Genomic DNA, 17,905 nt, shown 5'->3' with positions numbered 1-17,905 from the left:
GTTCTGCAGAAGAAAGTCACACACATCTGTGATGGCAATAGAGTAAATGATGAAAGGATTTTCATTTTTGGGTGAACTATCCCTTTAAAGTCAGCATTTCAGAGCCATGACAGAGGCGTGTGAGCTCATAACATTAAAATGCTTGCATACTGTTGAAGTCTTGTGGCTACACTTTTGAAACTGAATGGGTATTGGACCCATTCACTTCCATTGCAAGTGCCTCACTGAAACATTTTTGAAAGAAAAGGAGGGCAAGTCGAAATTAATTTAGTGATAATCAACATTATGCCATAAAAGTGGTCAATTGAGCTTAATAAGTATTGAACCTAGAATATTATAATGGGATAAAAAAACTTGAAAGTATAATCAACAACCAATGAACCTTAATCACAAAATTTGACACACCAACACACATAAATCCCATCAGCACACTGACAGAGTGACAGAATAATGCTGTGCCACCAAGTTAAATCATGCTTATCTGACTTCAGTGCTGGAACGTGGCTTTCACTGGCGGGCTAATGTGAACGCCTTCCTCCAGTGAGCCATGGCATCAAGCCACCTCCCATTACCATCAACATGACTGCTGCAGAGCTCACTCTAAAAAACACACAGTGGAATCACATTCAAATGCAATTCAGAGGGGAAAATCGCAAGGGTGGCTTGGTAGTCTGAGCAGTGCTTTTCTGGAGAGCACCATCTATAAATTAAATAATACTCAGACAGAGAGAGAGAGACAGAGAGAGAGAGAGAGAGAGAGAGAGAGAGAGAGAGAGAGATTAAAAGAGTGATTAGTCATGGTTTGCTCTGGAGGAGTAATGCGTGAGCAGGGTGACCTTGATGGAGGGTCACATGACATTGAAAGGCTGTCCCAATTCCTCTCCATCCTTCCCCCCGGTATGAGGCTCAGCTGGCAGCAGGGTAAGATATGCAGAGGGACAGAGTTCAGAAGCAGATAGAGACATGGGTCATCGTCTTATGCAACACCCCAGCTGAGAACCAGGACTTACAATGTAACGACGACATTATTAACGATGAAAAAAAATATTGTCTGTCTTGCTTTCCAGTAAAAATATCAAAACAAGAATCTAACTTAATTAAGTGATAAATTAAGGCATAAATCTAACAACATTTTGTGAGGTTTAAACTTAAAAAACTCACTATCATAATAAAAACAACAACAATCATAATAAGATAATAATAATATTATAATACAAATAATATTATTATTGTTATAAATATAATAATAATAATAATAATAATAATAAATTAGATTAAATATAATATAAAAACATTATTATTATTATTATTATTATTATTATTAATAATAATAATACTTAAAATAATGATAATAAAATAGCCAATTGGGTAAGAAAAATAAACTTAATTCAAGATATATTCTGAAAACAAGTCTTAATATTTTGTGCAATATTGCTTCTCAGGTGCATTCATCTTGTTTTAAGGATGTTTAGATATTTTTATTTAAAAAACAAGACCAAAAAACAGATTAAGAAAAAGCTTGTTTTTAAGGAAAGATTGCTATAGCTAAACTAGGTAAAATCAGGGGTATTCAAGATAAAAAAGAAAAATCCCATAATAGGAGTGGATGTTGAATCCTAGAGAGTGGGAACGTTCTTTCAGGCTGACAAACAGCAGTGCTCTTAATACGGTCTGAAAGTGCTGCCTTATACGTTTCTAAAAATAGTCTTGTGTGACATCATCAGACCTACGTAAACACTGTCAACTTTGTCTTCAGTCTGCATCCGTGAGATATCTCTGGTTACACAGCCAACCGTATCCCTCTGCCTTCAGCCAGAGGCAAAGTTCATTAACACTCAATATTTTGCTCCTCATATACACATACTTTATAAAAAATAAAGCATCAGTCTACCACAGCAATCAAGCTGTCATATTTGCAAGTGACATGGGGTCTTGCCCCGAACACATGCATACAATATCACGATGTGCGTATCAACATGCTGTCAAAAAATTCTCTTTCGTTTATCTTTCTTTATGCTCCTGTGATCGCTTGTTACAGAACAGAATCATGAGGTTAATAACATCAGCTCTTTCTAACAAAATGACTGCAAAACTCAATATTCTCCTTATCTCAAATGACTGCCAGCACAACTACACACACTCAAACACACACACACAATTCAAAATAATCTACTCACAAATGGTAGCGATGGCAAGCCATGAAGAAGCTGTGCTGTGTGTGAGTCTCTAAGAGAAACTAAGCTTCTGTTTCACACACACACGTCTCTCTTGCAGGCCTGCGCGACTCATTCAAGCTTTACCTCAGCAGGGCAGCAGTGTGGAGTGCGATGTAATGTGCAAATCTCTCTCTCTCTCTCTCTCTCTCTCTCTCTCTCTCACACACACTCACACACACAAACATTTGTCAACAGCGTCATCCAAAAGTCATAATTTACCATATGACTTTATTTCTTCTGTGGAACACAAAAGGAGGACGATTATTAGCCTCAGTCACCATTTACTTTCATTGTATGAAAAAAGATGCATTGAAAGTGAATGCTGACTAAGGCTGTCAGTCCCTAATATTCTGCCTTTTGTGCTCCAAGGAAGACAGTAATTCATAATTACGTTTGGAACAACATGAGGGGGAGTAAATTATCATTTTGGGCCATCCCTTTGAATTTTACTATTTTACTTACTACATCCTGCTCTTGATTTGTTGTTGTTTACATATCTAATCTCTCCTAACCTTGACTGGAGTGTAGTCCAGGGAACCAAATACCCAGTTGGCATGCTGGTTGCTATGGTTACATAGTCTATTTGTGAGGCTGAACCATAAGCATGACCGAGCAGCACCCCTCATGATACAAACGGCTCCATTAAGAACTAATGAGTGATTTTGTAAATAGGCAAGTTGAAGACTTAATTATGGTTGGGAAGGAGGCAGAGGCACATTCAGGAAAAAAGGTTTTGTTAAATACACATAAGGGGTTATGATGGCACAGGCAAATTTATAAACAAATAATATAGTAAGGCATAATGCAAATAAGTTAAGGTGACTGGTCAGAAGTAAAAACAACTTGGAGACTTGAGGTCTTTAACAATTTGGTATGAATACACAGGAGTTGAAAAACTAATCTTTTTTTTCATTATAGTAATTTAGTCATTAAATCAATACTTTAGTGCATACAATCAAACTAAAAACAGAAATTCAAGCAATAACTTAAGCAACAAAGCCAAATATTCCAGATTACCCTCTACATGCTTAGTAGCACTCAAGCGATACATCCAGTTATTGTCTGTGTAAGACGTACCGGCATGCAGAAAACTGAAGTATACTTTGGCCTTGATTTCAAAACATGGCAGAAAAAAAGCCCAGTGACAAGTATTCACGTGCTAAATTGGAGCTCATGATCAACCGATCAAGCTAGGGTGTCCCCCTTGGCTACGCGCACCGTCCTCGCCAGAATGACATGCGAAATGGAGTAGGGCTCCCTGCACACAGACGGGGTAGGCTAAAGAACCTAGTCCAATGGATCCAATTAGCCACCATCAACATCGGCACTCTGACCACACAAAGCTGAGAACTTTTTTCAAGAAGATGCCCATCCACTTGGCCACCTAAAACAGCAGCAGAATCGCGACACAGATTGATTACTGGATGCTCCAACGTCATGATCTGAAGCTCGCCCTTGATGCCAAGGTGATCCCATCTGACAATATTGGCCCTCAACACTGGCCATCATCCTCGACATACGCCTCAACCTACAAAGGCGATCAAGTGGTGGAAGTGGGCTTATCACAAGAACCAGCTGGCAGCAGCCTTCGGTGGCCTCAACATCAATCCTTACCAAACAGCAGAAGCCATCTGGGGTGAGATCACCACCCAAATCCATACCACTGACACTGAGATCCTTGGAAGGATGAAGCCAGGAAGAAGATTTATCGACAAAGCAGTCCGGTGGTGGACTGAAGAAGTGCAAGTGGCGATCAAAGCAAAGAAGAGGGCTTACAAGATCTGTTTCCAAACGCGTCTGCCTGCTGACCTCGACCGATACAAGACCTACAAGTCGACTACGAAACGGGCAGTGGCCACCGCCAAGGCGAAACACCTTGACGAGCTGTATGACCAGCTGGACACACCAGAGGGGGCAAACAAGATCTACCACCTAGCCAGCTCTCGTCACCAGTCCACACAAGCCATTGCCCAGGTAGCCACCATCAAGGACGCCAACCACCACTTACTACAGGACCCGCCAGCCATTCTTCAGCAATGGCATGACTACTTCTCAGGGATCTCCAACTAAGAGTTCCAACACCCTCCGATACCCAGCATGGATCCCATCGCTGGACCAGTTCAGCCGATCACCATCACCGAAGTGTCACAGGTTGTCATGAAGATGAAAAACGGGAAGACAATGGAAACCAACGGGTATCCTTGCACTACTCTTCAACAAGATCATCACCGATAACATTCCTCCCCAGGCCTGGTTGACCAGCGTCACTGTACCAATCTGGAAAGGCATGGGGGATGTCAGCGAGTGCACCAATTACCAGCCAATCCGACCTCTATGTCACACGATGAAGATATTAGAGCACGTACTGGACTGCCGCCTATGGAACATCACCAGCATCATGCCAAACTAACGCTAAAATAATTTACGTCAGAACGGCTTTATGAAAGATTAACAGAAAATTTTGTTCTGCTCGTGTTGGAGCCACTGACAAAAAAAGAAATAAAAAAAATGCATTGTGACAGAAAATTAACAACCCAGTCGGTCAAAGTGAGTGATTATGAGTAGGGGTGGGTAAAAATTAAATCAGAATTGAATCGAGAGCTTAAGAATTGGAATTGAATCAGGAAATCTGTATCAAAATCAAGCCTTAAAAATGAGTCGGTTTACATACACAATCTTACACCGATTATGCTTAATAAGCTGACACCGTGTAAGATCTTATAAAAACCTTACACGATTTCCTTTATTGGAGTAAAGTCATAAATGGTTTAAGCATAAACTGATCAGCACATGTACATTTTTGCCCATTACTTTGATTTCGCTTTGCATATAAACACCTTTACCGGTGATCTAACCAGCTTACCAATGAGAATTATAAATACAATTATTTCAAATCTCATGTAAACGGGGGTTTCTTACGTATTTTTGATAGCTATCAGTGTATTGGTGTGAATGTTAACAAAATCAATGACCAAAACGCACATTCCCAAGTCTCTAATAAACGCTGGCCATGCAAACATCGAGATTAACCGTTGTCACTGGTTTAACATGTTTTATGGAGACAGGCTCTTCCGCTGAGACCCTCCTGCATGTATATTTCACCAGGTAACAACAATTCCATGGTACATGCACATAGCCGGTTACCATTACAATACCTGTCAGATAAAACATGTCCCAAACATTCATCGGGAGACTTAACCTGCTTGTACCTCCACAAGCTAAAATAGCACTGAATACGGAGAGGGGCTTTTGAAACATATCCAACCCTGATATAACAATGTTGGGCCTTTTGTTATGATGATTTACGCTCCTGTAGAAGCATTGCATCGTGGGATCTGATCTTTTTCAGCGCACAGTAACGAGGCTATATATCCCTATGCAAACATCCTCATCATACTGATGCATCGAAATGATGTGCATTAAACACATACAATTAATGCAGCCTTGATGTGAGATACTTATTCACTCATTTAGGGATAAAGGGTCTTATTCACTAATGGTGCACACACATGCATTTTCAATGCTAAATGCAAAAATTCTTGTTGAGAGAACTATAATTTTTTTTTGTTCAGCCAACTATCAATTCTCAAGACAAGAAATTTCATTTGATCATCCTTTCAATATTAAATATGGTTTTAAACCGCAATCTTTGCCATTTTTTACAGTACCGAATCATTAAGTCTCTATCTTCATAAGATAAAGAGGGAGCAAAACATCACACAAGAGCTTTGTATCTGATCCCACTTCGATCCTTGGAAATTTACTCTCATTTACTCTCCTGGAGAGGATGGCTGGAAATTGAGATTGTATTTGCATGTGTTCAGTTTGAAAGAGGACTGCCCCAGTCTTATTCACTCAACTAAGAGGATTGTGCTGAGATTCTCTTTATGTGCAGAACTGTCTCAAGTTATGCCGCTGCTCACTGAGGCACTTGCCTGAGGAGCTGATACAGACAAATCTCTGATAGCCCTCAGCTACCCACTAACAATAGAGCACAAAGGGAGAAAAGATTACTGAACAACTGAACATCTATTATAGAAAAAGTATTTATTGATTTACAGAGGGACCGGTGGGAGACAGAGGCGCAAATCATTTGAGAACTTTACAGTGGAGGCAGAGGTGTTCAAGTGGCAGAGGCATAAGTGTTCATGTGGCTAAAAGGAGGAAGAAGTGTTCATGGGGTAATTGAGGCAGTGGTGAAGACGAAATTGAGGAAGTGTTCATTAAGAAAACTTAATGGAAAAATTATTCAGATAATATTCCCTAAGACAGAATTAAGGCAAATTGAGGAGGCAGAAATTAAGCAAAATTTAGAAATGTTTCTACATGAAGCTAAAATAAGGCAGAAGTGTTCATATGGCAAAATTGAGACAAAACTAAAAGAAATATGCATGAGACAGAATTGAGGCAAAACTGACGCGGAGCTGAGGCTGAAATTAGGCAAAAAATTTCATGCAGCAGAAATGAGGCAAAAATTATGCAGAAATATTCATAAAACAGAAGCGAAGAAAAATTGAGGCACGATGGAAGCAGAAATTAGCCAAAATTGAGGCATTAGTTTTCATAAGGCTAAAAGAAGGCAGAAGTAATCATGAGGCAGAATTGAGGCAAACATTATGTAGAAATATTCATGAGACAGAAATTAGGCAACATTGAGGCATTAGTCTTCAAGCAACTATAAGGAGGCAGAAGTGTTCATATGGCAGAATTGAGGCAACAATGAAATATTCATGAGACAGAATTGAGGCAGAAATGAGAGAAAAAATTATGCAGAAATTTTCATGACAGAATTGAGGCAAAATTGAGGTAGAGCTGAGGTAGAAATTAAGCTAATTGAGGCAGTGTTCATGTGGCAGAAATAATGCAGAAATGTTCTTATAGCAGAATTGAGGCAAAATCATACAGAAATGAGGCATGATTTGAGGCAGATATTAGGCAAAATTGAGGCAATAGCCTTCAAGCAGCTAAAATGAGGCAGAATTGTTCATATGGTAGAACTGAGTAAAAAATTATGCAGAAATATTCATGTGACAGAATTGAGGCAGAGCTGAGACAGAGAATAGGCAAATTGAGGCTGAAGTGTTCACGAACCAGAATTAAGGCAAAAATGTTCATGTGGCAGAATTGAGGCAAAAATTACTCTAAAATATTCATGAGACAGAATTTTTATGAGTTAGCTATGTTCATGTATGTGTTGATCATGTATGCAGCAGAACTGACACAGAGGTGACGCAGACATTAGACAGCATGAGGTAGAAACAAATACATATATAATTATAAAACACCAATATAAATCCTCATAGTGATCATGTATTCTGGTTTACATATACACGTTGTGAGGGAGACAGCTTTCCATGACTCAGTGGAAAATATAAACACTCACTACACATTTGTAAGTTCTCTATTTCACACAAAACACCTGACACCTCATCATCTCAGAGAGCGAATGAGAGTGAAACATATGGGAGACTTATTTGCATGCCTCACATCTTCCTGACTCACTTAAGAGTCGCGTTCAGTCTCTTTCTCTCTCTCTCTGCTCAGAGGATCAGTCAGACTGTGTGTATGAATAATGGACACGTATAAAACCCCAGATGTGCAGGGTGAGAGAGAGGGAGAAAGAGAGGAAGATAAAGAGAGAAAAAGCTGACTGAAAGGCACTGCGAGGGACACAAAACTGAGACACTGGGGAGACAGATTTGAATTATTACTTGTGCAATCCAGGGCTCATTTAAAAGAGATGATGGCTGAGACTGAGGTAAAGCCTCACAGCTCGTGACACATATCTGTTCCTGGATCAGAGTGCTGATGAGTAGTAATAGTAATAGAGTCTGTAAATATAAATACACTGACACAGCTCTAGGCTTGGCTCTTCTAATACACTGTCTCCCTCCTCTGGTGCTGCCACATCACTTTCCATACACAAAATATTTATTTGAATGTGTAAATAGCAGCGTTGGTCTCAATTCAAAATATAAGAATCGACGAGTCATTCAAACATCATGGACTTACTAATTAGGCTATTCAGGCAGGGTTTAATTATGTACTGGAGGGGGGATAATATGATTCACAAGTTCATGTACACATTATAATAAATGTTTTTTTGCACTGTAAGATCTGCTTCAGCTTAAGACTAATTTATCTTTTACACTTGCATCATAAAACTGGTTGATGAGTCAAAAGATGTAGCATGTAACCAGAAGGGGGCAGTATTTTCACATATCTTTCACACCATATGTTTCTCTGAACACATATCTCAAAAAAAAAAAAAAAGTTGATGAGCAACCATAAAAATGTTCAGATCATCAGTTTTCAACATTTTGCTGGAAATTATGAAACCAGACCAAACTATGCATTAATGTCAGCATCCATCCAGAAGCGCACAGAAACGCAGAGTGCAGCTGGGGTGACTGGCTTGAAAAGAGAACGCAACAAAAACTGCAATGTTTCGATAAATTTTATGCTCTCACTGTAGGCTGGCACTGACAAAGCATTCTGTGAACATGTCTTCAGATGCCTTCTACAAAAAAGTCACAGCGTGGAAAGTTGGAGCCATTTCTCCTTGTCAAAGGAAGCCTGTCAGGAGTAGCACATTTCTTCAAGCTACAAATCACAGTGAGACAACGACAGAGTGATGATCACAATAATGCTAAACGCAGGGCACAATTGCTTGCATAATCAGTACACTATGTGATTCGAACCCTAGCAGACAAATACTGACAGGAGCCTGTCATAGAAAGCAAGGCATCAAATTGTGCAGGCCATTGCAACCACGACCTTCAGCACAGAACAAAAATGTCTGTTTGCTACTGACAGCAGTAACATGAGAATGCCAACTGAGAGGTTTGATCAAGAATGTCAGCATTATCCTCCCATAGGAGAGGGATGGTGGTTGATATGAGAGAGCATTCTACACTGTAATTTTTTTTCGTAATTTTAATGGAAAAAGCTGCAAAAAGCTGTTCATTGGTTAATTTTTAGTTACTTTATACCATTAATGGTAGATTTAATAGGATATAATATGTTAATTTACTGTAAAATACAATAAAATATATGTTTTTAAGTATTTTTCAACAAAGCGGTTCACTGAGGACTTTAAGACCTTTTAGACATTACAGTATGATTTTGTGTAAAGCTGCGTTGAAACATTAGTCACGTTCACACAAACAGTCTTTTCCAGAAAATTACCTGCAATTTCAAGTTTAGAGGTCATGTGTGAACACAACCCTTTAGAAATGAATGGTACATTTTGCTCTGGCAATTTTCCTTAATGCGAAGTTGTACCATTACCTATACATTTCTTTACTGATGGTATGTGTGAATGTTGACGTAAGAATGTTCTGATGGAGATGATGTAATTATTCTGTGCTGTTTAACACCGATGACTCGAAAGTAAGAAAAAATTTAAACAAACTGGCCAGTTAGTGAAACTAGAGAGCTTCTCTTCATCGGAGCAGATAAATACATTTCCCAACAGCTGAAAGGAACAGCTGGCGATTTCCCATGTATTCTCCGATGAAACCACGGTCATCGCGCAGACCTCTGTGTAGCGAAATACGTATATATTTCAGTTCTTTTCAGCCTCAGATAGCGTCTCCAACTTTGTAGTTCAACGGTCTCATTTGAAGTTGTCTCATACGATGTCACTGAGTCTCAAACAATTGCATACAGTATATAATTCTGCAAAAAATTAAAAAAACCCCACCAACATTACAGACCGCATACGTTCAGCTACAAAATTATACCCCCACCATGTTTTCAAAATAGAAGCCCACATTTCCAGCATAGCCTTGTTGAGGTCATTTCTGGCAAACAACATCACATAGATTAACGGCATTTGGTGCTGATGTGTGAATGGTAACACAATGTAAAAAAAAGCAGGGGCCTGTAAAGACAGGGGGCCCAGCTGAACCCATGAGCCTTTTCCAGCATTATTGTGTGATAAATGGCATCTTCACAATGGTTAGCTAAAATGAAGACTGCTCTTACTTGATAATAAAAGATCATCGAGTGTGTTGGATCCCCCTTAAGACGTTAAGTGGTTTATCCCAAAAGTGCCTTTTAAGCACTTCTTAGCGCTGGACACACTATAAACTAGGCTTGCATAGATCATGCAGAGCACTGAACAGTGCGCCACAGACCACAAAATTAAACCGAGAATTTTCTACTTTCAAGCACTGTGGAGTATGTCAAACATCTTATAAGGCCAGACAGACCCAAAATTCTTAAAATTATATGTGAGTAATTCAAACTTGGAGTACCACCTGTTTCACCAGGTGGCAGTAAGTGAAACTCCAGCTGTGTAGGCAACGCGCAGCTTACACTGACAAAGAACAAACCGCACTTACAGAGTGGGTGGAGTGCCAGATACCAACGGGTGAGTGCAGACAACACAAGATGGAAACAGTTTCTTGCACACAAACACAGCTTGGCGGAGCGCAAATCTGAACACAGGGATCTCAAGGTGTCCTTTTCTAAGTTTCAAACTTAGTTTAACTTGACACAGCGACCTAAAAGCGTTACGTTTATGACGCGATGCAGCCGAGATGCTTCAAAAGAGTCAGTCAGAATTCAGTTGCAAACTGGATTGCTATGGACTGTAGACTAATGATAGGTTTATGTTCAATAATATGTTGCATTCTAAAGCCACTTTTTTGTATAGTCTTTTAATGCTTGTGTGCCAAAATAATTTAATGCATTTTAATTATCTGTATTATAATTTTTTTATAATATATAAACTGGTGGCCAAAAGTTTGGTATAATGTACAGATTTTGCTGTTTCGGAAGGAAATTGGTACTTTTATTCACCGAAGTGTCATTTAACTGATCACAAAGTATAGTCAGGACATTACTGATTTAAACAGCAGCACCATCACTACTTCAAAAGTCATTTTTTATCAAATCTAGACAGGCCCTATTTTTCAGCAGCCATCACTCCAACAGTTTATCCTTGAGTAATCATGTTAAATTGCTAATTTGGTACTAGAAATTTGCCATTATATCAAACACTGCTGAAAGCTATTTGGTTTATTAAATGAGGCTTAACATTGTTTTTTGAGTTGTCACAGTATGCAATAGACTGGCATGTCTTAAGGTCAATATTAGGTAAAACATTTTAAAAAAGAAACAGTTTTCTCTAGTAACTCTTCAGTCAAAAATTGTTTTGAGGAATGAAGGCTGTACAATGTTTGAAACGGCCAAAAAAACTCAAGATTTCATACAAAGGTGTTTTCAGTCTTCAAAGACAAAGGACAACTGGTTCTAACAAGGACAGAAAGAGATGTGGAAGGTCAGATGTACAACTAAACAAGAGGATAAGTACATCAGAGTCTCTAGTTTGAAAAACAGACGCCTCACATGACTCAGCTGACAGCTGCATTGAATTCTACCCGCTCAAAACCAGTTTTATGCACAACAGTAAAGAGAAGACTGAGGGGTGCTGGCCTTATGGGAAAAATTGCAAAGAAAAAGCCACTTTTCAAACAGAATAAACAAAATGCTAGAGTGGGCAAAGAAACAGACACTGGACAACAGATAATTGGAAAAGAGTGTTATGGATCTTAACCCATTGAGCTTTTGTGGGATCAGCTAGACTGTAAGGCGCATGAGAAGTGCCCAACAAGACAGCCACATCTATGTCAAGTGTTACAGGAAATGTGGGGTGAAATGTCACCTGAGTATCTAGACAAACTGACGGCTAGAATACCAAGGATCTGCAAAGCTGTCATTGCTACATGTTCAGGATTTTTGACGAGAACTCTTTGAAGTAGTTTAAGAAGTTTTGAACATTTCTTTCAAATTGTAATTTGATCAGTTGAATGCCACTATGGTGAATAAAAGTACACATTTCTTTCCATAAGAGCAAAATCTGTAGATTATTCAAAACTTTTGGCCACCAGTGCATATGTGGAGGTGAAGGTGTGTTCAAGTGCCCATCTGGGGAGAGAGAAAGCGGTAAGGACATCCACCAGAGATAAATTGTGACTAATTACCGTTTCTATGTTTACAGTGAGAGTTGGGGAGATACGTCCCAGTCCACAGAAATACATCCCAGTCCACAGAAAGGGGAAGAGAAAAAACAGACCAGAAACTTTTTGTCTGTTACCAGAGTGTTGTGTTTGAGTGTAAGCTGGAAAGTAGATCTTTGTTTGAGCGTAAGCTGAAAAGCGATTTCTGTTTTATTTGATAATAAACCCTGACTCATGTGGACTGTGGAAACTGGCTCCTGCTTTCTCCTTTGATCCAAATACGAACATTTGTTACACTGGTGCTGAAACCCGGGATAAAGTGTACGCTGCTATTGAGTCATCTTTGCCGCTGGAAGAAGTCTTCTGATCCCTCGCCAGCATCCACCAGGCTCAACAACATGCCTTCATGGATCTGTGGAGAGAACAGCAACAATGGTTCAAGGCGCTCAGAGGTCAAGAGGATGACCGACAGGCCCAACTTGCAGCCCAACAACTCCCGGTCGACAACCTCTTAAGATGCCCCAAGCTGAAAAAAGCCATCCTGCAGCGGGTTGGCTGCAGTCCAGAGGAGTGCCGCAAGCGGTTCCAATCTCTGATGCTGAGCGAAGTCAGTCGCCCATTTGCCTAACAGATCTGTGATGCCTGCCGGCAGTGGGTGCTGGCTGAGGAGACAAGTGACATCGGGGAATTCATCGATCTTGTGGTGCTGGAGCAATTAATCTTCCGACCGGCGTCGCTGGATGAAGCGGTACAGTTGGTGGCCACGGCCTGCTCCAATGGCTCCACCACATGAAGGATGCCAAATCCCAGATCACATGTTGGTATCTGGCACTCCAGTCATTTAAGGAAAACCATTTAGCAGCGTACATGGGGGTTGTTGATCCGGGTCCCTGACACTCCACAGGCTGTCAAAGATTGAGCTGGGATGTACCAAATACCAGTGAGTATTAGGAAGGGTACATACCAAGCCTTAGTGGATTCAGGTTGTAACCAAACCTCCATTCATCAATGCTTGGTTCAAAATGGGGCATTGGATATAAATAATCAGGTGATGGAGATGCATGGGGATATTTTTTCGATTATCCTGCAGTGACTGTCACTATTCTATTTCGGGGTCTTAAGAATTATTGAGGCTGTGGTTAGTTCCTGCCTCACACATCCACTAATTTTAGGTATTAATTGGCTGGCTTTTCCCGAATTGTTAAAAGGGTTGTGTGTAGATGTTTCCTGTAATCCAGTGGGACGGTGTGGGGTGCAATGCACTGATGTTGGAGGCAGAGCCGGGGTCATCTACGTTAGCTCCGTGTCAGGATGATGTAAGGGAGGGGAAAGCCTCGGCTCCCCAGCCCTTTGGAGAATTCCCGCTGGGGATTTCCCTCTGGAGGAGACGCAAGATGAGACTATTACGTACGCATTTGACTAAGTGAAAGTAATTGATGGTCAATGCCTTCAGCCATGCATTGCACTCACATATCCATATCTTTTAATTATAAATAATCCATTGTATCGAGTGACACAGGATGCTTAGACAAAAGAAGGTACAAGCCAGTTCCTAGTACCAAGGAGCCATTGGGAAATGTTCCAGGCAGCTCATCATAGTCTAGTGGAGGGTCATTTGGGACAAGGGAAAACACTAATCTGTCTCATGGCCCATTTCTATTGGCCGGGCATTAACAGGGATGTTTGCTGGTGGTGTGCGACATGCCGCGAATGTCAGCAGGTGAATCCTCCGGCCACTCCAAAAGCACCATTGCGCCCTCTTCCATTGATCGAGCATGCATCACTTTGTGTTGGTTTTGGTGGACAATGCAACGTGATACCCGGAAGCAGTGCCTCTTCGCAACATTTCAGCGCATAGTGTTGCAGAGGCACGCTTCAGAAAATCTCCCAAGTGGGGATTCCGAAAGAAATCCTCACTGATCATGGAACTAATTTCATGTCACGTACATTACGCAAACTGTACGAGTTGTTGGGAATTACTTTGATTCGGACAAGCATGTACCATCCACAAACGGAGAGCTTGGTTGAACGATTTAATAATAATAACTTTCCTTGGCGACGGACGTTCCGGAGACGGAGGAGCTCAGTCCGGAGGTGAGTCTAAAAGCCATTCAGTTCACCCCGATCTATTGTGTAGACCAACTCTCGCCATCACAATGTACAGAGGTTGCCAGATTGCAATACAATTTTACATATTCTCGACTCTCCCCAGCCCCCCTTTTTGTTTGTTACCAGAGAGTTTTGTTTGAGTGTAAGTTGGAAAGCAGATCTTTGTTTGAGTGTAAGGTGAAAAGCAATTTCTGTTTTATTTGATTATAAACCCTGACTCACGTGGACTGTGGAAACCGGATCCTACTTCCTTCTTTGATCCAAATACGAACATTTGAAACAATATATTTTATTTATAATTATTTACATATAACTACTTTATAATTATTGAATCATTATATACAGTATTGTATTATTGTTACTTGAGGGACTTTCTCAGCAAATACTTAATAAATCGGCATACCATGTAATTCATTCTATAAAAATTAAGCGATTGATAGCTCTAGATTTTACCCAACCTAGTCTCAGGTAATGAATGTTACTATAACTTTATTTTTGCAAACTGAGTTTTATGTGCAGCATTCTACATTTTGCCGAGTTTCCTGGTGAAATTAACACTAGAGGTGATACAATAACTGTGCGGTTTATTAACTTTCACAAAAATCAAGAGTACAACGACTGATTTTGACTTCATAAACACTCATATTTCGCTCTATTACTTACACAATGCTAAGTTATGCTATCGAAACACTTTTACTTTTAATGCATCATTTGAAAAACGATATATTTTAACACTTGTATTACATACCCACCTAATCTTACACAAGTATTCCAATGTGAGTAGCTTGCCCGGTAGCTCACCTGATAGAGTGCAGATCTTTGGACTTGGAACCCCGAGTCTCGAGACCAACCAAGCCCCGCAAGCTGACACGTGAGAAAAAAGTGTCACAATAACACAACATGACATGGCCACTATGGGTTAGGTTTAGTATAAGGATGTCGATTTTGTTCACCTCTTATTTTCTTTTAGGACACTATTGGTTAGGTTTAGGTTAACATTTTGGGATATGGAGGTATGTTTTACTCATTATAACTCCCATCTCACGTATATCTAAAAAACCTCTACTTATTACGACACAATTTCACTCTTACTAAACTAATTTGCCAGGATTTTTTACAATATCCTTTGAAGACAATTATGATGTGCACCTGTGCAAAGCTTACTAATGCTGGTTTGAAGTTAATTGCAGAACCCAAAGGAAAACAGATCCAGCTTTAATATGAAAATGTATCTGTTTTTTTGAGATTCCAAGCAGAATTCCAAGATTCCTGCAGAATGCCAGGTTTTGTTTGGAGTTTTAAAACAGGTGAAATAATTTACATTTAGAAACACACCACACCTCCTCATGGGGCACATCCATCCTTGAGAACATTGATTATAAGTGACTGAAAGGATTTGAGCATCAAATAAAATTGATCAGTTTTAAAGGTCACCACAAAGATTAACACAAGTTAGTGAGGAACTTTTGCTCTCTGCCTCTGTCAAAGTCCACATTGAAAATCTTGGATTCAAAATGTAATTTAAAGTGAAATTCAACTTTTCAATCTTTTACATGTAAAGCACTATGAATTGTCACTGTGCGTGAAATGTGCTATATAAATAAACTTGCCTTGCCTAATTGCTATACTAATTCTATAATTTGAAACGAAAGACTGAGATAGAAAGATTCTAGCTGTGTCTGACTTTTGGACCTCACTGAAAAAAATCCACACACAGACAATCTTTTATGATTTTATAGCTTCATGTGAATTGATTATATGGCAAGATCGTTTCACTGTATATTGCTCTGTTTCTCTACCTCTCGCTCTCTCCAGGAGTGTTATGATTTTTGGAGACAGACGCAATCTCTAAAATCAAATCTCCAGGTTCAGACCCAGAACCTGCTCAAAATACCCACAATCTCAGTGTCCTTAGGCATTTACAGACTAAGGCTACTCAAATATGCACACTAACAGACTTAATTCAGTCTTGTAACCAGATAGTCTTGTAACCAGATGCTTAATGCACATAAATGAAAAGTCTTAGTTCACATTGCTTAAAGAAAATGAAGCATATTCATAGTACCATTAATAGTTTGCATCCTGGTATTATTTTCACTGACAATTAAACTTTCAATATATACTACAAGTATATATATATATATATATATATATATATATATATATATATATATATATATATATATATATTCACAATATATATCAGTGCCATAAATGAACTATAAAGGGGCAATTATTGAATTTGATTTTCATGGGCATTATTTGTTTATGAGGGCATTTATTTCTAAACATATAAAAAAATATATACTGACATCCTTTATTATCTTAAATTAATTTGTTAACATAAATTCTTAGTCTGAATAATTAGACTGATAATCTCTGACCTCCTACCCATAAAGTATAATTAAATAATATTTTATGCAATACTATGTACAGCTAGGTTTAGAATAGAATATGATCAGAATTACAACTATATCAGGTGTAATAAATATAAACAGAAAACATCATTACAAGGGCATTTTGTGCCACAACCTCTTACATTTCAGGACATTTTTGTCATTTTTGATTGCATTTTTATATATTTTATTGAATTAATTACATGATATGCCAAATAATTAATATAATTAATCACATGTATCAATAGTTGCTAAAAAGGTTTCCAAATAAACAATTTAATAATAAAAATAAATAACATATAATACATCTAATAATTCAGATAATCCAAATATATTACATTATTTTGGCAGACAAATAAAGCATTGATTAGATAATACAAAAAATGGCTATAGAAGTCAATATATTGTTTGTTAAATTTCCATACCACTGAACATTATCTTATTTCATAATTTTATTTGATAATAATTTATTTAATTAATTTAAATTGTACAGTTGTAAAGTACAGCTGTAAGTATGCATCATGGTAAATGGTCTGCACTTATATAGCACTTTTTTTAACCTTAGAGGTTACCAAAACGCTTTACACTGTGTCCCAATAACCCATTCACACAAACACTCATACACTAATGACGGCAGAGCTGCCATGTAAGGTGCCAGCCTGTCATTGGGAGCAACTTGGGGTTCAGTGTCTTGCCCAAGGACACTTCTGCATGTGGAGTCGTGTGGGCCGGGAATCAAACCACCAATACTGTGATTGGCAGCATGGTATTATATGTTGTACTGAAATTAAATGCTTTGAAAAAAAATGTGCTTAACTGTCTGGCAAATACTGTCACAATGCAAAAAAAAATTCAAATAAAAAACAAAGCTTTATTTTCTTAATGCAAAGTACAATTTCTTTTGCTTTTGAGGTGAAATGACTTGAAATTCACCTGGAAAATGTCACAAGCCAGATTTAAACTTGCATCTCTGAACTTGAACACCATAGCTCAATCTCCGGCACAATAACATATTTTAACATCCTACACATCCAGAAATTTGAGTAGTCTTTCTATTTCATCTCGTCCTCACAGAAAGAGATGCCACTTATTATGCCGTACAGTATGTCCTATAGGTTAGGACAATTAAAATGGATCTAAACTGTATTCCTGTCACTCTCGTTTAATTAGAGGAAGACAGAGGGTAAGTCTCAGGCTCCATGCAGGTCTTTCGACG

At 38.8% G+C, this 17,905-nt stretch overlaps 1 protein-coding gene across 4 annotated transcripts in view; it reads right to left on the bottom strand.

The window, feature by feature from the left end:
- Positions 1 to 17,905, bottom strand: part of LOC127626308 (IQ motif and SEC7 domain-containing protein 1-like) — a 268,015-nt gene that overhangs the window by 110,133 nt on the left and 139,977 nt on the right. Inside the window, exon 1 of one of the 4 annotated variants that reach the window (XM_052102019.1) lies at positions 2,178 to 2,305. The exons of the other annotated variants lie outside the window; for them this stretch is intronic. Within the exon in view, the coding sequence (XP_051957979.1) occupies positions 2,178 to 2,200 (23 nt within the window). The 5' untranslated portion in view covers positions 2,201 to 2,305. Of the gene's footprint in view, positions 1 to 2,177; positions 2,306 to 17,905 lie in introns of those variants that run through there. 4 annotated transcript variants of the gene reach the window in all.

This window comes from Xyrauchen texanus, chromosome 32 (assembly GCF_025860055.1).
Source record: "Xyrauchen texanus isolate HMW12.3.18 chromosome 32, RBS_HiC_50CHRs, whole genome shotgun sequence".
Lineage (NCBI taxonomy): Eukaryota > Metazoa > Chordata > Actinopteri > Cypriniformes > Catostomidae > Xyrauchen > Xyrauchen texanus.
The sequence above is the reverse complement of the archived record's forward strand: the minus strand, read 5'-3'. Positions and strand labels throughout refer to the sequence as shown.